Consider the following 26,059-nt stretch of genomic DNA (forward strand, 5'->3'; position numbering starts at 1 on the left):
AACAAGTTGCATTCGACGCAGAAAAGTGTCTCATTGTTTCCTATTGAAAAATGGCCAGACCGGACTATGGGATCGGAAGTTATCGCCAAAATACTTTTTGCCTTTCTCGTATACTAAGTATACGGTAAAGGCTATATGATCGCTCCAAAAACAAACTTTTTATAGAAGGCCCGGAGACCCATAGTGTTATATACCGATCGACTCAGCTCGACGAATTGAGGTGATGTCTGTGTGTATGTGTGTGTGTGTATGTGTGTGTGTCTGTGCGCACCCACCAAAAAAAATGTCACTCATTTTTCAGGTACTTATCCTTAACCGATTTACTCGCAACAAGTTGCATTCGACGCAGGATACTCTCCCATTGTTTCCTATTGAAAATTGGTCAGATCGGCTCGGAAGTTATGGCCAAAATACCACATTTTTATAGAAAAATTTAGTAAAAAAATGTCACTCATTTTTCAGGCACTTATCCTTAACCGATTTACTCGCAACAAGTTGCATTCGACGAAGAATACTCTCCCATTGTTTCCTATTGAAAATTGGCTAGATCGGACTATGGGCTCAAGAGTAATGGCCAAAATACTATTTTTATAATGCACGAGAAATGCACCATCACTGCTAGGTGGATTAATCTGGGTTTTACAGTAAAAATTGAGTAATAAAGCTTTTCACTCTTTACAACGAGAAGTGAGAAATGGGGAGTGAGAAGTGAGCCGTCTAACTACTCACTTCTAATTTCTCACTGCTCACTGTAAAAAGTGAGAAGTGAGTTGTGAGACGTTTCATTTCTCATCTCGCACTACTCACTTTACACAGTAAGAAATGAGGTTTACACAAGTGAGAAATGAGGAGTGAAAATTGAGATGTTCCACTTTTCACTCCTCATTTCTCACTTCTCACCGTGAAAAATTAGTGAGAAGTGAGTCCTATTCGGATAAACGACTCGGCCAAATGTCCTATTCGGCCAAATGTCCTATTCGGGTGAATGTCCTATTCGGACAAAAGTACCATTCGACCAAATAACCTTTCCCCAGATTGTTTCTAGTCCCAATTCCTCGTTGTTAGTCCCATTTTCTGACGCAGGGTTTGGTTTTCCTCGTGGACGATCCTCCAAAAAGCGTTTTTTGTCAATGCATAGTAACTGGGGTTCATCATTTGTCAACAATTGCGAGAGTTAATAAATATGGCAGACATTGGCGAGAATATTTCACTGGATAGTTACTAAATTTGAACGGAGATTCTACTGGGGACTGGATGAAAGATATGGAACAGAAAAGTGACTATTTTAAAATTTATGTATGGTTGTTTCAAACCAAGAAATTAGTTATTTTCAATCATGTTACAGTCTACAGTTACAAAATCTAGCTTGCTAGTCACAATTCAATTCAAGCTAATTCAACTGTAATATTAGGTTGATACAAAGTAAATATGTCGTGGAAGTTGTTTTTGGATTACTGAATGCCAACCTTGAAAATAGTTCAAAACAAATTAAATTATCAGTTTGTTATGTAGATCAACCTGCATTCGGCTCATTTTTCATAAGTAGGGGAACTGCTCCATTTTCCATCCCACTGAACATATATTCATCTCAACGCGAAACGAAGAAATACGGCACCAATTTCGTCGTTTCTTTTTGGTAACAAGCGTGCTCACTGCTGAAAAAAATCACAAAAATAATAAACAAATCAAATACATTTTCTTTGCTTTGTTTTTCGTGGGATGAGTATCGGAGCTATGAGATGAAGTCCAGGAGCAGTAACCCTAGTTGTCGAACGGATATTTTGATTATTTTATTACCGTCATTTGATAGATTATTTGGGCTTCTGGTTGCCCTTCGGTCGATATATAAGGTAAGTTGAATTTAATTTGAATACTTTAAGGATTCTATTTCACGATTTCATACAGGTTTCATCAACTCTATCTAGCGTCAATAAATGGACGGAGGTCTCAAACAAGATCATGGAAAAGAAAGACGCGGCCATGATAAGCCTATTTTGATATAAATGATGCCGGATTAAAGAAGTGACGTTAATTTAATATTTTGCAGAATCAAATAAAATCGAAACCAGCATGCAAGGGGACCGGATTAGCGGAAGGATTTGCGATAACAACTAATCAACTAATGAATAACATTTCATTAAAAAGTAACAAACGCAGTTATTACTAAGAAAATAAAACAAAATCAAAAATGGAGCACCAAGCTAAATTTTTAATATTAATATTATGGAGAAAATAATTACTATAATAACTGCAAACAAATATGGATAGTTCAATTTTATTTCGATTGTTGTTCCAAGCCAATATTTTGTGCTTATTCTGCGTCTCGTGTGAGGTGAGGCGTTTCGAATGAACAAAATTTCTGTTCGACACTACAAATATTTCAGTTTTCTTGATCACCTGTCAAAATAAGACAAGCCTCGTTGAGATTGTTTCAAAAATCTATATTGAGAACGGCCAGGGTAGTTAACAATGATGGGCAGCAGGGACTATGTTCAAGGGCTTGACGATCCCTCCCCAGGCCATCTGCGAGTTGTGGCGCCTGCCTAGGATGTGGTGGGGTTTGACAATGGGCTCTGTTAAGCTTCTATAAAAAGCTGCTTGTATCCGCAAGTAGGCTCCGCCAAAGCGACCGTGTGCTGCTCAGAGCGCACAAGCCCAAGTCCTGGTGTTATGTGGGACGCTAAAAAGCCATGACACGACGGCCCTTCGACGAGACAGGAGGTTTGCGCAGGCCCAATAAGCATAGCATAGCATAGTTACGGTGTACTTCGTAGATTGGACACTAGTGATATTCATGTTTTTCTTTTGAAATCCTTATTCCGATTGCTATCAGAAATCAAGGTGGGTGTTGTCCTTGATTTCAATCTAGAATAAAAATCACAAAAGCATGAGGATTACTACTCCTGGCCACGCCCATCTTCACCGTAACTTGGGAGGGGAGGAAAGTGTTGATGTAGTACTTACTTAACGAGAGGCCCCCGACTCAGCGACACCCTCATAAGTACTACTGAGTTGGATATTGGGGAAGGTATTCGTTGGGTCAGGACTTGCCTGTAGCTGGCAATGTGACCGTGGTAGATCTTACACCGTAACACACCACGCAAAGGTGTCTACCCAGCGTTACGGAATATTTTGTACTTCTCAGTCATCACCCAAAACACTTCAGCATAATTTTCCACTCATTTCCTAAATTAAATTTTATGCTATTGTTCTTGAAGCAGATCCAAATATTTGAAAACACAATTAATTAATGGAAACTAGCTTGATGTGCGTATTAAACATTCAGTTCTTCATAGTGTGATTCACAGATTAAACACACTCTTCAGATGATGATATATACACTAGAGTGATTCAAATTTTGACTTTTTGCTCCCCCATGCTTAAATTATTGCATTTGCCTTTTTATTAGCCCACCTAAATGTTTAGCTTATTTGGATGTAAATTGAGTGAGCATGCGCGGTCTGAAGTTTGTATGAAAATTGCTATGAAAACAGTAACTTTCATTGAAAACCGTTCCCAACGCTTCCCTTTAAGCTCTAAAACATATGAGTACATCGGCAGCATAAGAAATTTTACAAGAAACAGGCCTTCTTTGTTGCGAAACGATTTGTTGTTCACAAGAAAAGTTATTAGGGAAATTCTGAATCGTGGGAAATTCAATTTAACACGTAAAAGAATAACATCAATATCAATAATGAGCATTTTTGTTTTCTTCATAACTTTGCTTCCAACGAGAAATCGCTTCGCAACAACAACTGCCTTTCAGCTTGAGAAGTATTCTGTTTAGGCAATGTATTGATTATATTTAAATAGTTCATGCGCCACCCCACGGAACGGTCTTCCACATAAGGGTCAGTTTTCACAGTAATTTCCATACAAACTTCAAATGACGTGTGCACAGTCAAATTACATCCAAAATTGCTAAAAATTTAGGAGGATTATTAAAATGGCAAATGCAATCGTTTAAGCATCGGCGAGCAAAAAAGTCAAAATTTGAATCACTCTAATATACACACACTCACAAAAACATACATACATTCTCTCACACATTTTGATGCGGTTAAAGAAGTAGTTTGGAAAATTGTGCCTATGTTTATGTCTTCTACCAATTGCAGTTATATCTGGTATTACAAGTTTTAATGGTCAGACAGTAAGTTTACTTCTGGTTTTGTCAAATATTTCGTTAGATGTCATTTTGTTTTATCTTGTTCATTTACCTGTCACATTGCCTCTCTTATTTTTTTTTGTGTTCTCTAAATAATTCAGTTTAAGTCGATACTCATTGTAGATTATGTTGCGTCGTTCCTTCATTTTATTTGTCTAATACTAATCTCCCAGGGTCGTTTCTGCATATATGGAAAACCTAGTTTCAAAGTTTGAAAGAGCATCGCTTTAAAGTTGAGCGAAGATAATGAAATTTGCCCTACCGTATCTAATCGTCTTAAATCCTTACAAGTAAAATAACTATCATTATCTAAGTCGTGGTCAGCTATAGGATTCACTTTTCGGTGGCAAAATAAAGCTTCATAATGCCTATTCCTATCTGTTAATAAAATTTATCGAGAATGAAGCCATTATTAGATTGTTAGTATACCATAGTTGTCAAGTGTGGTATTTTATATTATGGCTCTTTAATTTGGACATAACAAAATAAAAGAAGCGCCACGCTCCTAGTTTTGAAAAAACTTCTACTCAGTGAATCCTATTAATGTCAATTTCCTATTAATGTCGATAAAGTTGATTATAATTTCTCTATATATACCTATCTAGCTAGATTTAAGCGTAGCTACGACTCATCATCTTCAGGGAACACATCAGAAAAGTATTGCAAAAAAAGGAGGAGATCTCACTTCATTATTACTGAGTAAAGAAGCCCACCTCACTGCATCACTATTCCAGGCTCCAAGACACATGCACATCCGTAAAATCAGAGCGTCAATGCCAAATTGTGACGCGGCATTGAACAAAATAGTCAACATGTGATACCACCACGACAGGATATGTCTTAGGTTGCCATATCAGTACTAATGGCGTAAGACCACCCATCGCGGCAAGATCACATATCCGAGGGGAGGGAGGTTTGCGTAGGCCCAATAAACCACCTTTAAAAACAAGCATTACAGACGACATAGAAGAAAATACAACTCGATAAAATCGGCAACGACCTAGACGACGAGCATACGATCTCGATTGAAAGCTTGGAACATGGAACTGTATTTCGCTACCTTCTACCAAAGCTGTGGCACCAACGAGCTGGAAACCGGCTTTATAGTGCTGGGTAAGATGCGCCAACGCGTGATTGGGTGGCAGCCAATCATCGCAAGGATGTGTAAACTGAGGATGAAAGGCCGGTTCTTAAACTATAGCATGATCAACGTGAACAGATCACACGAAGGAAGACCCGCCGACGAGAAAGAAGCGTCCCATGCACAGCTGGAGCAGACATACGATGTATGCCCACTGCGGGACGTCAAAATCGTCATCGGTGACATGAACGCTCAGGTAGTAAGGGAGGAAATGTATAGACCGGTCATCGGACCGGATAGTCTGCACACCGTATCGAATGACAACGGCCAACGATGCATAAACTTCGCAGCCTCCCGCGGAATGGTAGTCCAGAAGCACCTTCTTTCCCCGTAAAAATATCCACAAGACCACATGCAGATCACCTAATCAAGTAACGGAAAACCAAATCGATCGCGTTCTAATCGACGGTAAATCCTTTTCCGACATCACGAACGTACGCACTTACCGCAGTGCGAACAATGAATCCGACCACTACCTCATTGCAGTATGTCAAAACTCTCGACAGTGTACAACACGCGTTGGAGGCGTCCGTCGCGGCTAAACATTGGGCAGAAGACGGTAGACTAGCCCAAGACTACGCGCAGCAGCTGGAAGAGGCATTCCCAACGGAAGATCAGCTAGGCGCAGCATCTCTTGAAGATGGCTGGTGAGATATTCGATCCGCCATTGGAAGCATCGCAGCCGCTGCACTAGAGAAAAGAGCGTCAGCAGGAAAATCGAGACCGTGAAGAAACGGAGCAACTGTACCGCGCTAATAACACACGAAAGTTCTATGAGAAGTTGAACCGTTCACGTAAGGGCCACGTGCCACAGCCCGATATGTGTAAGGACATAAACGGGAACCTTCTTACGAACGAGCGTGAGGTGATCCAAAGGTGGCGGCAGCACTACGAAGAGCACCTGAATGGCGATGTGGCAGACGAAGATGGCGGTATGGTGATGGACCTTGGGGAACGCGCGCAGGACATAATTCTACCGGCTCCGGATCTCCAAGAAATCCAGGAGGAGATTGGCCGGTTGAAGAACAACAAAGCCCCTGGGGTTGACCAACTACCAGGAGAGCTATTTAAACACGGTGGTGAGGCACTGGCTAGAGCGCTGCACTGGGTCATTACCAAGATTTGGGAGGAAGAAGTTTTGCCGCAGGAGTGGATGGAAGGTGTCGTGTGTCCCATCTACAAAAAGGGCGATAAGCTGGATTGCAGCAACTACCGCGCAATCACATTGCTGAACGCCGCCTACAAGGTACTCTCCCAAATTTTATGCCGTCGACTAGCACCAATTGCAAGGGAGTTCGTGGGGCAGTACCAGGCGGGTTTTATGGGCGAACGCTCCACCACGGACCAGGTGTTCGCCATTCGCCAAGTACTGCAGAAGTGCCGCGAATACAACGTGCCCACACATCATCTATTCATCGACTTCAAAGCCGCATATGATACAATCGATCGGGACCAGCTATGGCAACTTATGCACGAAAACGGATTTCCGGATAAACTGACACGGTTGATCAAAGCGACGATGGATCGGGTGATGTGCGTAGTTCGAGTTTCAGGGGCATTCTCGAGTCCCTTCGAAACCCGCAGAGGGTTACGGCAAGGTGATGGTCTTTCGTGTCTGCTATTCAACATCGCTTTGGAAGGGTAATACGAAGAGCAAGGATTAACACGAGTGGTACAATTTTCAATAAGTCCGTCCAGCTATTTGGCTTCGCCGACGACATAGATATTATGGCACGAAACTTTGAGAAGATGGAGGAAGCCTACATCAGACTGAAGAGGGAAGCCAAGCGGATCGGACTAGTCATCAACACGTCGAAGACGAAGTACATGATAGGAAGAGGTTCAAGAGAAGACAATGTGAGCCACCCACCGCGAGTTGGCATCGGTGGTGACGAAATCGAGGTGGTAGAAGAATTTGTGTACTTGGGCTCACTGGTGACTGCCGAAAATGATACCAGCAGAGAAATTCGGAGACGTATAGTGGCTGGAAATCGTACATACTTTGGACTCCGCAAGACGCTCCGATCGAATAGAGTTCGCCGCCGTACCAAACTGACAATCTACAAAACGCTCATTAGACCGGTAGTCCTCTACGGACACGAGACCTGGACGATGCTCGTGGAGGACCAACGCGCACTCGGAGTTTTCGAAAGGAAAGTGCTGCGTACCATCTATGGTGGGGTGCAGATGGCGGACGGTACGTGGAGGAGGCGAATGAACCACGAGTTGCATCAGCTGTTGGGAGAACCATCCATCGTTCACACCGCGAAAATCGGACGACTGCGGTGGGCCGGGCACGTAGCCAGAATGTCGGACAATAACCCGGTGAAAATGGTTCTCGACAACGATCCGACAGGTACAAGAAGGCGAGGTGCGCAGCGGGCAAGGTGGATCGATCAGGTGGAAGATGACTTGCGGACCCTCCGTAGACTGCGTGGTTGGCGACGTGTAGCCATGGACCGAGCCGAATGGAGAAGACTCTTATATACCGCACAGGCCACTTCGGCCTTAGTCTGAATAAATAAAATAATAATAGCCGCTGCACTAGGCACGGTGGCTCTAGATCGAATGTGAGCAGTTAGTTGAGGAGAAGAATGCAGCATGAGTGAGATGGCTACAACACAGCACGAGGGCGAACGATGCACGATACAAACGGGCGCGGAACAGACAAAACTCGAAAAGCGCCAGCAGGAAGATAAAGCGCTGCACTGGGTAATTACCAAGGTTTGGGAGGATGAGGTTTTGCCGCAGGAGTGGATGGAAGGGGTCGTGTGTCCCATCTACAAAAAGGGCGATAAGCTGGATTGTAGCAACTACCGCGCAATCACATTGCTGAACGCCGCCTACAAGGTACTCTCCCAAATTTTATGCCACCGACTAACACCAATTGCAAGAGAGTTCGTGGGGCAGTACCAGGCGGGATTTATAGGTGAACGCTCTACCACAGACCAGGTGTTCGCCGTATGTTAGGTATTGCAGAAATGCCGCGAATACAACGTGCCCACACATCATCTATTTATCGACTTCAAAACCGCATATGATACAATCGATCGGAACCAGCTATGGAAGCTAATGCACAAAAATGGATTTCCGGATAAACTGATACGGTTGATCAACGCGACGATGGATCGGGTGATGTGCGAAGTTCGAGTTTCAGGGTCATTCTCGAGTACCTTCGAAACGCGTAGAGGGTTACGGCAAGTTGATGATCTTTCGTGTCTGCTACTCAACATAGCTTTGGAGGGAGTAATACGAAGGGCAGGGATTGACACGAGTGGTACGATTTTCACGAAGTCCGTCCAGTTATTTGGTTTCGCCGACGACATTGATATCATGGCACGTAACTTTGAGAGGATGGAGGAAGCCTACATCAGACTGAAAAGCGAAGCTAAACGGATTGGACTAGTCATCAACACATCGAAGACGAAGTACATGATAGGAAGAGGCTCAAGAGAGGTCAATGTAAGCCACCCACCACGAGTTTCTATCGGTGGTGACGAAATCGAGGTGGTTGAAGAATTCGTGTACTTGGGCTCACTGCCCAAGTAACATTTTAAGTTTTATAACGCTCTTGAAGACCATAATTAATCCTACAAGAGTGTTATAAAACCAGTATAGAACAAAAATGTTACTAGGGTGGTGAACGCCGATAACGATACCAGCAGAGAAATTCGAAGACGCATAGTGGCTGGAAATCGTACGTACTTTGGACGATCGAATAGAGTTCGCCGCCGCACCAAACTGACTATCTACAAAACGCTTATAAGACCGGTAGTTCTCTACGGACACGAGACCTGGATGATGCTCGTGGAGGACCAACGCGCACTGTGAGTTTTCGAAAGGAAAGTGCTTCATACCATCTATGGAGGGGTGCAGATGGAGGACGGAACGTGGAGGAGGCGAATGAACCACGAGTTGCATCAGCTCCGCAGATTGCGTGGTTGGCGAAGTGCAGCCATGGACCGAGCTGAATGGAGAAGACTTTTGTGTATTGCACAGGCCACTCCAGCCTTAGTCTGGTAATAAATAAATAAATAAGGGTAGTTAACAAATATTCCCTCTGTTTTGCTTTTCTGTTCATAGAAATACTTTGTATACGAGAAAGGCTAAAACAACGGAGTAAAGACATGAATTATCCCAAATTGACAGAAAAATAAAAAAGCGATTTTAGTTTGTTCCGGCCATATGGATTAGACCTCTTCATGTTTTCAAAAAGTATCAAAAATTCAACCGGTCAGCCCCGAATCACAATTCTTATGCTAAAATAAGCCTCCTGTCAAATTTTCAGCTGATTCGGATAAAATTTCGAGATGGCTCAAGTCGATTTAGTGTTTTTAGGCTATTTTTAATTTTGAAAAAAAATCTAACAAGAGATATAAACGCCAAAACTTATCGCAACAACCTGTAAACGGAAGCTTCAAACAACTTGTTTGAAAAAATCCTAACGTGCAAATTTATGACACATGTTCAGCTTCTGATTTTTAAGAATTTAACGGTAAATTGCACATTGGCAATTATATTACTCAAATGTCCAGGAAAAAAGAGGAACAATAATATAATAATTTAGCAATTATTTGTCATAAATACAAGAATTTTGTGGAACAACCACTTTTAGGGGAAACAGTGTTTATATGCACCTAAAAGCCCGAACGTCACTTTAACATGGTCAAAACGTGAACGGAACGAATCGCAATGTTCACAAGACTTGTAGAGTACACCAGAAGCTTCCGTATAGAGGTTGTTGCGATAGTTTTCGGCGTTTATATCTCTTGTTAGATTTTTTTCAAAATTAAAAATAGCCTAAAAACACTAAATCGACTTGAGCCACCTCGAAATTTTATCCGAATTAGCTGAAAATTTGACAGGGGGCTTATTTTAGCATAAGAATTGTGATTCTGGGCTGACCGGTTGAATTTTTGATACTTTTTGAAAACATGAAGAGGTCTAATATGGATGGTCAAATAAAACTTAAATTTTGTTTAAGGGAAATCATTTTTCCCGCGTATCTATAAAAAGACGATAAGATGGATTATTATAAGGGAAGGTCCGTTAAGCCGAAAATAATTTAACCGAAAGACATTTAGCTAAAGACCATTAAGACGAAAGTTGTTTGACCTAATATACCATATAAACGAAAAAACCTGAGCCGTTAGGGAAAATGCCATTTTTGACCACCTGGCTTTTCCAATAGACCATTTCGGCCAAACGACATTTTTGGCCATTTGACCCATTCAACCAAATCACAGTTTTTTCCAAACGACAATGTTATTTTGCCAGTTTTGGCTATTCAACCAAACGATATTTTTGTGTCAAATGACTTGTTCGGCCGAAGGACATTTCCGGCCATATGATCCGTTCGCCCAAATGACCTTTCCTGCTAAACGACCATATCTGCCGAATGATCTTTTCGATCAGACGACATTTTCGGCCAATACCTATCCAGTATTTCGCGCTGGGTAATGGCGGCCAAGTGGGATGAATATTGGAGCAATGAGATGAAGTCCAGGAGCAGTAACCCTATTTATGCAACTTTATTTTTCAGCAAAAGAATTCGATAAGCATAGGCACTATTGATTGCTTCCTTATTGTATCTGTCCTCCCAGTTGTAGGGAAATGCAGGCGTCCTTGAAACTAGTGGAAAACGTTGAAAAGCAAATACTTGGAATATTGTTGAAGTTGGAGAGATTTTTTTTGTTATGTCTTCGCTGCATATGATCGCATATCAGTCCCATCTTTGCTAGATTTCCTATTCAACGGCAGCGGTTGCAACATCTGCCCACACCCTAGCATAATGACAAAATGATTTTATTTCGTAAGCACGGCTTTGACTACATGAGTGATTATTTTGGCCATTTCGGCTTGGCCAAACGACTTTTCGGCCAAATGATCCATCAAGCAAGTAAGTACAGTGCGTGTTTTAGTCGTCGCGAAAATTAAAAATATCTATTTGGTGTTCGGTGGACCGTGCGCTTGTATTGCGCTTTGTTCCGGTCGAGACAATCGCGATCATCCATAGTTTGCAGTAGCCAAACAAGGCAAGTTAGTACAGTACGTGTTCTAGTCGTAGCAAAATGGTTAAGACACCGAATTAGTCTTCGGTGAAATACGTTAGACACACGTTGCGTTTTCGTCTTTGTATCATCATGAATATGGCGTCGTTCAAAGAGACAATTAGTCGCTTACCAAAGTGATTTCCAATAGATTTCCTTGCTAACCAATGAACTATTATTTTCCAATTCGCTCATGGAGAAGCAGAGGATTGGTTTCTTGTAGCAATAAGTGTCGAACTAACTTTCCTCACCTTATCCTAATTGATTGTGAATACGTGGCAGGCGTCGTTATTGGTCTTCAATTAAAGAAACTCCAAAGTATGTACAGTGAGAAAAGCTTTCTAGTTCTGAGAAGAATATTCAATTAGTTAGCTGTGCATATTTGTTGTTTCTCGGCCTATCACGACTAGCAACTACGATGTGTACAGTCAATCAAGCTAAGCTAAGCTAAGTTAAGCGTATGACCCGTTACATGTATTTAGCATAAAAATGAATGTCTGTCTGTCTGAACCTTATAGACTCGGAAATTATTGAACCGATCAGCGTGAAAATTTGTATGCAGAGGTTTTTGGGGCCGGGGAAGGTTCTTAACATATTCTCCGATACATATCAAACAGCAATTTCTGCATAACTCAAGAACTATTTTGAGAATAAATCAATTTTAGGCAAAAGAAGTTCGTCGGGTCTGCTAGTAAATGAATAAAAATTACCCGTTAGACCAAACGATGATTTAGTTTGAATGCCCGATCATTTCGGCCAACCGGCATTTTTCAGCCGAAAACCGTATGTTCCTTTCGGATTCCATGAGGATTGTCCTTAACGTATGTACAGATTCCTGGTGCTATTGGAATATTGAAATATTGTTTTAATACAATCATATGAATCATTTTTATGCCTATACATGAGCATGAGCATATACTACTCCTTGGGGGCAGCAGGGACCATGTCCAAGGGCTTGACGACCCCTCCCCAGCTGTCTGTGAGTCAGGAGGTTCTGCCTAGGAGGTGGTGGGGTTAACAGGGGGCGCTGTTAATTCCCTCCCAAAAACCACATATTCGCAAGCAAACCCTATCAAGCGACCGTGTGCCGCTTAAAACATACAAGCCCCTAACCCCGAATCCCAAGGTGTCAGGCGACCCGTGCCGAAGGGATGAATGACCTGGGGGGGTGAAACAATTAGCCAGGTCATTAACGGAACCTGTGGAGGTTTCACAGATTTAGGGCTGCTTCGGCGGCAAGCGGGTGGCAGTGGGTAGTACCCACACACCCCCAAGTGTTACACAGGTGTTGCAAGCGAATTGGAGCTGGGGGTATTATTCGTAATACCCCCCACAGAGTGAGGGACCGAGTGTATGGGTGAGCACACAAGTAAGCCTCGCATGGTACGCATGGTCGGTAGTGTTAGAATGACTGAAGTCTGGTGAGGCCTGGCAGGAGTGTCGGGGGGCAGATACCTCTGCGGCACCTCAGAATTAGGGGACACGAAAGTCTCGTTGCGTCTGGCAGGAGTGTCAGGGGTTGATGCTTCTGCGGCACCTCAGAAATCGGAGACATGTAAGGTAAGTGGTGCGACCCCGTTCCAGGATGGGAGACCACCACATTGGCTGAGGACTACCTGGGCTTCTGAAATGTCAATGGGTGGGTGCTGCCAGCAAAGTACCTAACGGGGACCTATTGGCAGGATCAAAGCCTGGGTAGGTGAGTGTTAGGCACGCTTGACGTGCCGGGTGTTCCACGCCCAAACGATGCACAGGAGGTGCACAGAGTGGATAAAAATGGGAGATGGGGGTATTACAACCCCCACTGAGTGAGTGACTGAATGTCAAAGAGAGTGGTGCACAAGTGGTGCAAGCGATCGGGACTGAATGTATGAGCGAGCACACAAGTCAGACTCGCATGGTACGTATGGTCAGAGTGGCTGCTTAGGCAGTAGTGTGATCCGGCTGTCAGGGACGGAATGAGTGATGTCTCGCTAGGCCTGGCAGGAGTGTCGGGGGCAGATACCTCTGCGGCACCTCAGAAGTAGGGGACACGAAAGTCTCGCTATGACTGGCAGGAGTGTCGGGGGGTTGATGCTTCTGCGGCATCTCAGAAATAGGAGACATGAAAGGGTCTGCCTCGTAGCTGAGGTAGGAGCGGCATAGGAGCCACCAACCTAGGGTCGCCTCCGGCTTGGTAGACAAGTGGTGCCATCCTGTTGCAGGACGGGGTGAACACTATGAGGACACTGAATGAGGACTGTCTGTATTGTGAGATGGCGGCATTGGGGTACCCCTGCAGGGTACCTGGTCTTCCCTTGCAGTCATTCAAGCGGCATAGGCAGGTGAGTGTTGGGGCACATGTGGTGCCAGTATGTCTTAATGCAAATGTGTTGCATGGGGAGTGTCGAAGAGTTCAGGCGCATACGTGCACTTGTGTACGTCATGTAGGAGGCGCAATGACCCATAGTCAATCCCCGAAGTATTGCTTAATTGCGGGCCAGGGGAATGGCTGGAGAGGAAGGAGTTGGTTTTAATGGGTCGGGAGTGGTGATCCTATCCTCACACTACCTGGGTACGCCTCTCCAGGTGTCTGGTTGCAGATTTCCATTACCTTCGTTAAAAAAATATATATATATATACTACTCCTTGATTGACCAGAAAAATTGCAACTGCACAGGGCACCAATGTTCTCCATCCTCAATGTGCACAGTCTGAGAGCTCTAGTATTCTAAAAGGTTGATACCTGCGCTGGCCACGTCCTCAGAGTCTATTAGGGAAGGAACGAAATTGATGCAATTTATGCGAGTTCATGAGGAAAATCAGAATCTGGGGGTTAGGTAGAGGTTCGTCTTGGATAATGGGTTGCCAATGTGATAGTTATAAAAGGGTCGTATAAGTCTGAAAGGATGGCAAAACGAGCTTTTTCAGTATTTCGAATTCTAACAGTTACCTGCTAGAACAAGTCAAGTTGAAAAGATGGAAACATTTTGCAAGCCCATTCCTAGTTCTAGCAATTGCTGGAAAGATACAAAGTAGGAGGATGGAAATAGCCCTGTGAATGAGCCCACGACCTCATGCGGTGGTGGCAGAAGCAGTAACCATATGACCATCAAGCAAGGGGCAAGTAACTCTAAACTTTGCGATAATATCACTCATTGTCTCGCAATAGTATTTCGTGATATTTCTAGTATCCACGATTTTCGTCAAACAATGAAACGGTTGCTAGTTCGGTTGTTATGGCTTTTGTCAGTTAGTGGATGAAACACAGTGCTCTCCCGTATAGGAAACACCTGATTTCTACCTTCCACAGATTCAAGAAAACTTTCAAACCGCATTTTTTGTTTCTAATACCATCAAATCAAAACAAGGGCCCCAAAGGTGACTCAAAAAATAATAGTCATAGCAATAGTTGTTCAGTGATTTTTTTATGAATTTAAAGGAGACTGAAATCATGTGTTCCCTGAAGCTGGGTGGACTGTATCGACTGGGTGGCATTATGTTTTATGCTTTCCCAACCAGGGCTCTTTGATCAATTTACCGTAGTATTTGTTAGTATTTTTGGATACTGTCGGAAGTTTTTGAGTTAGTTGCCCCTTGCCATCAAGCCAGTTTTTATGTCTATGTAACTAAAACTCTATTTATGTGTTGTTCCAGGAGGTGCACGTTTTGTGTAAAGTTAATCCGTCTTTGTATAAACCAATTTTCCTCGGAAAGTCGATGCAGGAAAGACACATTATTCAAATTTGAAGTTTGTCCTCAATTTGACTTTAAGTATGAAGAGTATGTTACACCTTTTATTCCCATTTTGCCTTGTTGGTTCTATTTTCCGATTAGTCCAAGACTATTCTCCAAGTCTTCAGAATTTATTTATTTCGCACAATTTGTCCATTTTGTTTTAATTGTCTGAAACCTTAAATCTGTTTTATTTAATATATTACTTTTTTCGTTTATTTGTTTAGATCAAATGTCTCTGCCCAATTTTTCGAATATCTCCGAACAAGCTACTATGTTTGACTCTCCTTGTTGTTCAGCTACAATGGATGCTTCAGACCGATTCTCCCTGTCATAATATTAAATTATTGGTTCACCTACCTTTCTTTCCCTTCCCGGACACACTCCTTGATGCACTCCGACAGATAGCCACGCCAATTTTGCACATGCAGTTCCGCGCCAAGCGATTCCAACGGCACTGGCTTCGATTCTTCCATGTAGTTAAAGCTACACTTTCGCATACGATCGCTCGAGATGGTCCACAGCGTCCGGTAGTGCTGTATCAAAAACGCCAAACAGTCATGGGAAGCTCGAGTTTCCGATAGTTCTTTTTCATCCGGTTGACCCGTGGCACCCTTCTTTCGCCGTGGAGACGCCGTCGATGATCTACAATTGAAGATTCGGGAAGTTAAGCGATTTAAAAGATTTGAATAATCATCATCGACAAACCTGTTCCCTGAAATTGAGTAAAACAGCGAAGGAGCCAAACAAACGGCCAGGTTGTTTGCCGTCATTTGGTTTTGACTCGCGTTGGTGGTGACCTTCTCCAGGAAGGTAAGCAGGGTGTACAGTGCCTCCCGGTGCTCGTCCGGCAGTAGTAAAATTGCCGATTGCACTGCCTCCGATCGAACCTCAACTGGGAGATCTAAAACGAAATTATCAGTTAATAAGTGATGCGATAGTCATTGATAGCGAATCAACTTACACTGAAATATAGCTACAAAAGTCTCGGAAAGCTTCGCCGTCAACAGCGGATCTGGTAACTCTCTAAAGTATTGCTTTAACATGTCCGCAACATCATACGCGTGGTGATCGTCAAACACATCCATCCGGTTGGAAACATTGTTGCCCGACTCGATTGTGGACTTCAGCTTCGCTATCCGTGACTTGACCCCGGGTTTGCGAAACAATCCCACCTGGTCAAACGCATTCAACTCCAACCAGGTCAGCGCCATTTGAATGATCTCCGGTAGAGTATTGCCATATCTTTGCAAGTTGTGAACTAGCGGAATTCCAAACACTTTCTTATCTTTATAGTCAGGTGTTTTGATTCGTTTTATGAACTTTGGCAGATCCCAGTTCCAGCCGGAACGATGCGTCGGGCAGTAACGCTCCATGTACCCCGTAAGAGTGACCAGAGCCAACTTTCGTACCACGAGCAACTGTCCGCAAGACATTTCCACAATGCTGGTACCCTCGGAGTACTTTCCTTTATCCCTCACTCCGTCGTCCTTCAGATCAATAATGCCCATTCGACGTCCTTCCGATGTTTTTGGTTGCTGAAAGCTGTGCCATCTCGCAACTATCGGACGCTTTCGATCGTCTTCACTCTTCTCGCCGCTGGTCTTTGCCACCCTCATCGAGCGGTTATGGAATGCATCACGATAACGCTTGGAGTTCTTCCCCAAGTTCAACGATCCTCCACGGTTGAGTTTCGAAACCTGAAGTGTATTATTGCTAGTCTCCTTTAAATCACTAGATACCTTTGCTCGTCTTAACTTAGATTGATACTCCGAATCTGAGAGCGCTCCGGAGTCATCAGCGGTTACTTTGTTTCGCAGCAGCTTCTTCGCCTTCGGATATTTCTTGCTAGGAGTCTTCACAACCCTTCCGGCAAAGTAGCCGGTATTCATATCCTGGCTGTCTTCGCTACAGATGGATGATGAATCGTCACCTGATTTCGCTTCCTGCAGCTGGATAAAAAAGTGTAGAGGACTAGATCTGTTGGTGCTACGTTTGTGCTCCTTCTTATTGTTATCATCTACCATGTGCCCAAAAGGACTAAGAGTGTAAGGTGACAAAAGGTTCGAAACTATCTCATTGGTGCCAAGGTTGTTATCCCTTCGGTGATCGCCGTGCGCCGCCGAAGCTCGAGGGGATGAGGGATTGGAGAAAGACATCACATCGATATGTTTCAAGTCATCTATGTTGTGATGGCTAGGTGATAAGCCGGAGGAATGTGGTCCACAGATGATGAGCCCATCGCGGTTCTGCCGCTTCCTTCGACGGGATTTGATCGATTCGACCCGTCTTAGAAGGGCTTTTGCGCCATCCTTGAGCCTCTCGCTACCTGTTCTCCGTAGCCTGACGGGACCATCCTGCTGGTCGCTGTCGGACAATATACTCAATGTTACCCCATCGTCGCCCCAGTTCTCCCGATCGTCCGTGGTTGTAGTCTTCGACCCGCTCTTGGACGACTCTTCCGCCGAGTCGGTCTCGTTAACCGTACTGACGTCGCTCTGTTTGGAATGCTTTTGCTTGATCACACTCACCAACCCAGCGGCATCCTCCACCCGTGACCACCTTCTACTGTTGTGGGCGAATGTCCACGCTTCCGAAAGAGCACAGCTGTCATCGTCCGAGTCTTCGTTTTGCTTCGGAGGATGCGAGTGCTGGTGTGTATCAATGTGCATGTTAGCGCAACGATTTAGCGTCTGAAGTCGCCGGTAGAGGGACTGAAGGGGATCGTTTTCCAGGAATGGATGGTCCTTGGCGACGTCATTGATTTCGATTGGGAATTGGTGATCTGAAATTGACGGAACAAAAATCTTGTCAGTCAAGAATATTGGTCTTCAAGAAAATCAGAACAATGTATGAAAAATTTGCTCGTTATGTAATTGTGAAATTATGTAATGATCTTAATGTTTCTGCCATTCCCTTTAATGGCGTTATTTACAAAAAATTCTAAATGAATAAATATTAAGATATTTTTTGGAATGCGCAATCGTTAAGGAATTTAATGATGATCAACTACGCTTTACTCTCTGTCGAACGCAACTTGTTGAAAGAGAATCGGATGCGAATTACTATGTAAAAAATTGGCTAATATTTTTATACATATGTACATGCACACGAACAGACAGACATTCGTCCAGCTAAGTCGATTGGTATATAACACCATGGGTCTCTGAGCCTCTGGTGTAAAACGCTCCATCCAGCTTTTCCACATACAAAACCAAGCAAAGAAGATAGTGACCTTTGCAAGGATGTTAACAATCATTCAGTAATTTGCGTTCGATCATTTAGTAGTTTGTGAATAACACATTCCAGAAGCTGAATTTCAAAATATCTTGTATGGTGGACTTCTAGTGGTTTTTATACAACTCTGCCTAATGGTTCGTTGTTTGAATTCCACTAGTAACGGAGTTATAGATATAGTTTCAGTAACTTAGACTAAATGATAACAAAATTCCAATCATTTAGTTTGAGATACTGCAACTAGCGCTCTAACTCCGTTATTAGTTGAATTCTAATAAAGAACCATCAGGCAAAGTTGTAGAAAAACTTCGCACTAGAAGTCCACCATACAAATATATTTTGAAATTCAGCTTCTGAATGTGTTATTGACAAACTACTAAATGATCGAACGCAAATTACTGAATGATCGTTAACATCCTTGGACCTTTGTTGTGGTCCACTTGAGAAAATATTAAAAGAGTACTCCGAGTACTCGTGCGAGTTTTGCCAGGGGTGGTTCTATAACGTTTTTACCATTTTATGAAATCACTAGCGGTTTTCCGAAGCTTTTTATAATGCCGCCGAGTGGAAGTCCTTTGGTAGCACCATTCACACTACCTCACTAACGCATCCCCACTTCTCCAAGATCATTCTCGACGCCACTGGTCTATCCATCCCGTCGACTAGTTCGTTAGTGGTTGGACGAAACGTGTCGTGCTATTAAAACCATATGGAAAGCCCTCCGAGCGTTCAGGAGGCTTTCCTCTAGCCACCCAATGCACTCGAGGAATATTTTTCATAACTCACATCGGTAAGTGACTACCCAGCCGATTTTCAAAGCATAATAGGGACTAGGACACGACGTTGCTGAACGTTCGAGTGCAGCCCTATTCGTTCAGTGAGCTTTCTTTCGCTCTTTTTCTGTGCAGCCGGTGCTTCCGGGTCCTTATTGGCAACTTTACCTCCAGGACCTACCCAATGTAGTCTGGGGTCCCACAGGGATCTATTCTACTAGTGACCCCGTTTCTGGTAACCATAAACAGGTCCTCAATGGCCTCCTCAAAACATCAACATCTTTGTCTACGCGGAAGACATCCTGCTTGTGGACCCAAGCAGCGATTAGTGCAGTCATCGGTGAGCCTCGCCGGTCGGCTTCACCATGTCGAACGAAAAAGTATCCACGGGGATGTGTACAATGGTCAGTACCGTCTCTCCGACTCTAATCTCCAGATAATTGGGCAACTGACCCCAAACCGGAAACTCGACTAGGTCCTCGATATCTCCACCGACCGAGGACTGCTATTCAGCGCTTACTTCTGGGCGATCAAACCCTAGCAGCATAATCCAGGCCGATTTGGTTGTGACTATATTTAGTTGCTTATGGGTCACAGACACTTTTGTGCAGCATGTGTGCTGCCCGGGAAAGCCAAAAGTCGAAAACTTATCAAAACCGCATAGTACAAATAACAGGGCCATTCAGTATCGTATCAGCGTTGAATGACAGCAGACTGTTATACGGACTGGAGTTGACTTATGTAGCATGTCGGTAGTTTGTCAGCATACTCTCCCTAGTCTTCAACAAGTAGGAGGTACTTGTTGAAGACTAGGGAAAGTATGCTTACAAACTCCCGACATAGCTTCTTGTAGGAGGTACTTGTTGAAGACTAGGGAGAGAATGCTGACAAACTCCCGGCATAGCTTCCGGAGTTCTTCCCTACACACCTATTGAGGCTGCCTGCGATAAAGCAGGTGTCCTCCTGTGTCGCCATCGTGTACAGGCAGCTATATGCTCTTCTCCATGTTCAAGGGGATCGTAATCTGCTCACGATGTCGGTGTTAGATACCCCCAGTTGTGGCTACGGTCCAATGGCATGGAACGAGGAGCTAGCACTCCTCCATAGGAAACATAAACAGCTCCATTGCAAGACGCCTACAAAAAGGTACAAAACAGTATTTCCGCAGAGCGGTCACTGAGTTGCTTATCATCGAGCTTAGGAACTATGAGCACTGCTACACTGGTGGATCCCTTCCGAGAGAAGAGGTCGGTTTGGGCGATACAGGGAACAACAAAACGGCGTCAAATAGCTTTCCTGAACAATGCAGCGTCTTCTCGGCGGAAACCGCAGATTTGTTCTTTGCCGCCACTATTACTTACGACCAACCGGTGCTTGTCCTGTCTGATTCCGCCAGTGCTACCGCTGCGCTGCCGAAACACCATGGATCCAGGCCATTATTGCTTTCCTACAACAGTCACAACCTTCACCAGGATCCTCTGGCACAGTGGGGTGTCAGTGTCTATGTAAACATTTCTGCTGGGGTCGGTTACCAAGGTTGGCCATTCACGACACCCGTTTCTCCGGCTAACGTCAAAGCCTGGATTAAAAAGATCGTGAACCAGGATTGAGAGAACCAATGGGCAGATTCCAGGATGTAGCTACAGAAGGTCAAATGATCCACGGCACATTGGAAGTCTGGAACGGATTGCCCAGTCTCAAGAACCAGCAAGCCATCTTCCGATCTTCAGCTAAATTGACTTGTCAGATGTCTTCTAGCATACATATGGTAATAAGCGAAAACTGCCGGAAGCTGCTCACCATCAATACTCAACGATGACATGGGTACAATCGTCTTCCACCACAGCCGCAATCGAAGTTTTTCAGCAGCATGTAGACACGATGCTTGCTGGCCTCCCGAGCAGCACACATGTTGCACATAGATCACAGTAACTTATATGTAACCAGATTCAGTCACAATTAGGTTGCTGCAACCAGTTTCACTTGACTTGTGCTGCTTGGGCTCGAATGCACTTCGGGATAGATAACGTTTTAGTCGACGAAGTCAACGAAGAAGACCATAAGCAAAACCTTCAAGCAGTTCTTCGTCGCATCCAAGATTTCGCATTCTGCCGGTCTGCAAGACAAAGAGAACTTCTACAGCCAACTCAATACCGTTCTAGATAAAATTCCGAAGGGTGATATTAAGATTTGTATGGGCGACTTCAATGCGAAAATCGGATCCGACAACTCAAACCATGAGTGCATTATGGGACGCCATGGTCTCTGAGAAACAAGCGAAAACTGAGATATGTATTGCTGGCAGAATTCTGTTGTAATAATGACATGGTGATCGGAGGATCGTTCTTCCCTCATCGATCGGTTCACAAGGTCACGTGGGTCTCCCGAGACGGCTTGACAGAAAATCGAATCGACCACATCTGCATCAGTTGAAAATGGAGAGGGAGCCTTCTTGATGTCCGGATTAAACGTAGTGCCGATATCGCGTCTGACCATCACCTCCTCATCGGAAAAATACGGGCGGATTCGTCGGCAGGAGGAGAGAGTTGGACGATGGTTCAACACACGCCAACTGGTAGATGCCACGGTGAAACGGTCCTTCGTTTAAAACCTGGAGACGCGTGCTGCAGATATTCCGGAAGGGAAGCCGCCAGCGAGAATAATCTGGGTGAACTGCGTACCCAGAGAAAACAATGGATCACCGATGAGACCTGGAGGATGATAGAGGAGCGAAGAGTAGCCAAAGCCGCGATAGAACGAACATAAACCAGACGAGCCCGTCAACGATACTCGGCTCTGGTGAAGGAAGTGAAACCACGAGCAACACAATCAGACATAAATGATTGCAGTAACTTGGTTGTGACTAAATTTGGACACATATCAGTTGCTGTAACCTATGTGGAACAAGTGTGTTGCTAGGGGACGCTCATGTCGACGGGACAAGAGAGCGTGGGACTCTCTAGCCAAACAAAGGAGAGAGAGAGAGCCGAAGCAACCGACGACATTCGCCTCCTCTATGATATTTCACGACGCTTAAGCAGGGCGAAGATGAATGCCGGTGAAAGACGCGAATGATCAGTTATTGACCGACCCAAATGACGGGATGAATCGCTGGTTCGAGCACTTTGAACAACTTTTTCAAGTGCCAGCCAGGCCACCACCACCTCGGCATGATCTGCCTAGGATCCGATTATAACACGCGTCAGACCCAAGGCTCTATCACTGCTAGAGATTCAAACAACCATAGCATGGAATCGAATGAAGCCTCAGGGGTATCGCATCGAGATGCCAACTACTCGTTTCGTCTGTATCAGGCAGGGAGATGATAGGAATCACTGGACTACCATCACCAACATTGTTTGTTCCCTGGTAGCAACTTGTCAGCTACTCGTAGATGCACGATAGCAAATCACCTACTATTACCAGTCTTCATGTTTTTGGAGCATCTCCACCAGCTTGTCAGTTGTGCCAAGTAGAAAGATTTCCCTGTATGACAAAGGATCTCCCGGAGGTTTCCTTCTTAAAATTTACTAAATAAACAGATTATTGTGCCCTGCAGTAAAATGACAACTTTCGTGATCATTTTCCAAGGCTCTCATAGATGTGAACAATTTCTCCGCAGTACAAATAGCACGTGCTATCCAAGCATTCACCGCCGAAATGCACCACGTAGCGAACAAATTTTAAAAAATATCAAAGTAGCTTTTTTTCTGGAGGTATGTTTTTCTTAGCGACTATCTGGCGCGTACTTTTTGGTGCGACCAAAAATCAGCGAAAGAGTAGATTTTTTTATGAGCGTTACAGTACAATAAAATAGTTACTGAACTTCGGCTGGGATTTCCCTGGCTACTGCGACTAGGTCGTACAGGATCATCAGTGCGTGTTTAAAATATTTGTTGCAGTTATGGTGGTCCCAAAAACGGCATAAATACGTCCGTGACCATTAAAAGTGGATTCACTTATCGTTCCCCTCATCATCATTTTTAATTAGACATTATTTTGATCCCACGGAGAACGAGGTTCACAACTTCAGCGGCCTTATAACAGGATAAGGGACAGCGTACTGTAGGGGTTGTTTAGATGCTCAAAAGGCTCCGTTAAAGGCCTGCCGTTTTCATCAGCTTCTGGACCACAAACCGGGGTCTCCAGAAGCCTTTCGAGCGAAGGCTTAAGATTTACAATCTGGAGCCAATTGCCTCACAAGATATGGCAGGCATAGAAAACGTTCCAATTAATAACTGAAGAAATGCTAATTATGTTGAAAAAGCAGGTCAACTTCCAATTGGAATGTAGGACATAGAAAAAGAAGACGAAGACCACAAACCTTGGGATTGGGGACTAGTGGGTCATATTATCAGTTTCAGTACCACTGATTCTGTCGATATGATCAGATAATCTCCGTTATGCACCACGTCGGGTAGGGGTATCTCTATCTTTTCGTAACGTTTGAAAACCTGGAACGTAGAAGCTATCGAGTGGTCAACACTTTCAATGCCGTCTGCAAAGTCCAAAAGTCACCAAATCCCAGATCAGAATTTTAGATTTTGCGTGAAGCTTTGTCATATTTTGTCTAACGTCTAAAATAATCTTGATTTTTTTTTATTAAAAGTCAGATAAACTGTTTCACTTTTAGCACATAAAAACATAATAATGGAACGCACAGTGGAGAAATTTTAAGCAAAATGAGCATAAATCAAAAATTTGAACCGAACGGGGTGTTCAATACCTCTACCAACGCAGAATCTTACCAGCAATCGAATGCATGTAGTGGTTACTGATGATATCCGGTGCAAGTTGGTCTTTTTCACGATTTTGTATTTCGTATCTCAGGCAGCAGGGACTATGTCCAAGGGCTTGACGATCCCTCCCAGGCCATCTGCGGGTGTTGGCGCTTGCCTAGGATTGGGTGGGGTTTGACGGTGGGCCCTGTTAAACCTCTATATAAGCTGCATGTATCCGCAAGTAGGCCCCACCAAAGCGACCGTGTGCCGCTCACAGCGACCAAGCCCATGCCCTGGTGTTAGGTGGGACGCTAAACAGCCCTGACACGACGGCCCTCCGACGAGACAGGAGGTTTGCGTAGGCAAGTCGCTAGGTTTCGTAGGTTGCGACAGGATGATCTACGATGAATTACATCCCCGCAACTTCGACTTTGTGGCGTTGCAGGAGATTTGCTGGACAGGACAGAAAGTGTGGAAAAGCGGGCATCGGGCGGCTACCTTCTACCAAAGCTGTGGCACCACCAACGAGCTGGGAACCGGCTTCATAGTGCTGGGTAAGATGCGCCATCGTGTGATTGGGTGGCAGCCAATCAACGCAAGGATGTGCAAGCTGAGGATTAAAGGCCGTTTCTTCAACTATAGCATCATCAACGTGCACTGCCCACACGAAGGGAGACCCGACGACGAGAAAGAAGCGTTCTACGCACAGCTAGAGCAGACATACGATGGATGCCCACTGCGGGACGTCAAAATCGTCATCGGTGACATGAACGCACAGGTAGGAAGGGAGGAAATGTATAGACCGGTCATCGGACCGGATAGTCTGCACACCGTATCGAATGACAACGGCCAACGATGCATAAACTTCGCAGCCTCCCGCGGAATGGTAGTCCGAAGCACCTTCTTTCCCCGCAAAAATATCCACCATGAAACGATCACCTAACCATGGAACGGAAAACCAAATTGACCACGTTCTAATCGACGGTAAATTCTTCTCCGACATCACGAACGTCCGCACTTACCGCAGTGCGAATATTGAATCCGACCACTACCTCGTTGCAGTATGCCTGCGCTCAAAACTCTTGACGGTGTACAACACGCGTCGAAGTTGGACGCCGCGGCTTAACATTGGGCGGCTACAAGACGGTAGACTAGCCCAAGTATACGCGCAGCAGCCGGAAGTGGCACTCCCAACGGAAGAGCAGCTAGGCGCAGCATTTCTTGAAGATGGCTGGAGAGATATTTGATCCACCATTGGAAGCACCGCAACCACTGCACTAGGCACGGTGGCTCCGGATCAGAGAAACGACTGGTATGACGGTGAATGTGAGCAGTTAGTTGAGGAGAAGAATGCAGCATGGGCGAGATTGCAGCAACACCGCACGAGGGCGAACGAGGCACGATACAAACGGGCGCGGAACATACAAACCTCGAAAAAAAAGGGCCAGCAGGAAAATCGAGACCGTGAAGAGACGGAGCAACTGTACCGTGCTAATAACGTACGAAAGTTCTATGAGATGTTGAACCGTTCACGAAAGGGCCACGTGCCACAGCCCGATATGTGTAGGGACATAAACGGGAACCTTCTTACAAACGAGCGTGAGGTGATCCAAAGGTGGCGGCAGCACTACGAAGAGCACCTGAATGGCGATACGGCAGACAACGGTGGCGGTATGGTAATGAACCAAGGAGCACGCGCGCAGGACATGCGACTTCCGGCTCCGAATCTCCAGGAAATCCAGGAGAAGATCGGCCGGGTGAAAAACAACAAAGCCCCTGGAGTTGACCAACTACCGGGAGAGCTGTTTAAACACGGTGGTGAGGCACTGGCTAGAGCACTGCACTGGGTGATTACCAAGGCTTGGGAGGATGAGGCTCTGCAGCAGGGGTAAATGGAAGGTGTCCCATCTATAAAAAGGGCGATAAACTGGATTGTAGCAACTACCGCGCAATCACATTGCGCAAAGCCGCCTACAAGGTACTCTTCCAAATTTTATGCCGCCGACTAACACCAATTGCAAGAGAGTTCGTGGCGGGAGCAGTACCAGGTGGGTATTATGGGTGAACGCTCTACCACAGACCAGGTGTTCGCCGTACTTCAGGTATTGCAGAAATGCCGCGAATACAATGTGCCCACACATCATCTATTTATCGACTTCGAAGCTGCATATGATACAATCGTTCGGGACCAGCTATGGCAGCTAATGCACGAAAACGGATTTCCGGATAAACTGATACGGTTGATCAAGGCGACGATG

General features: G+C 44.7%; 1 protein-coding gene across 8 annotated transcripts in view; it reads right to left on the minus strand.

Annotated features, from left to right (window-relative positions):
• LOC134222299 (stAR-related lipid transfer protein 13) overlaps positions 1-26,059 on the minus strand; it is a 433,861-nt gene that overhangs the window by 5,941 nt on the left and 401,861 nt on the right. For all 8 annotated transcript variants that reach the window (XM_062701465.1, XM_062701461.1, XM_062701453.1 and 5 more), the window contains 3 exons: positions 16,035-17,855; positions 15,779-15,974; positions 15,431-15,715 (listed from right to left, as the gene is read on the minus strand). In XM_062701465.1, coding sequence (XP_062557449.1) covers positions 15,431-15,715; positions 15,779-15,974; positions 16,035-17,855 — 2,302 coding nt within the window. The remainder of the gene's footprint in view (positions 1-15,430; positions 15,716-15,778; positions 15,975-16,034; positions 17,856-26,059) is intronic.

The sequence above is a fragment of the Armigeres subalbatus genome, chromosome 1, assembly GCF_024139115.2.
Source record: "Armigeres subalbatus isolate Guangzhou_Male chromosome 1, GZ_Asu_2, whole genome shotgun sequence".
Taxonomy (NCBI): domain Eukaryota; kingdom Metazoa; phylum Arthropoda; class Insecta; order Diptera; family Culicidae; genus Armigeres; species Armigeres subalbatus.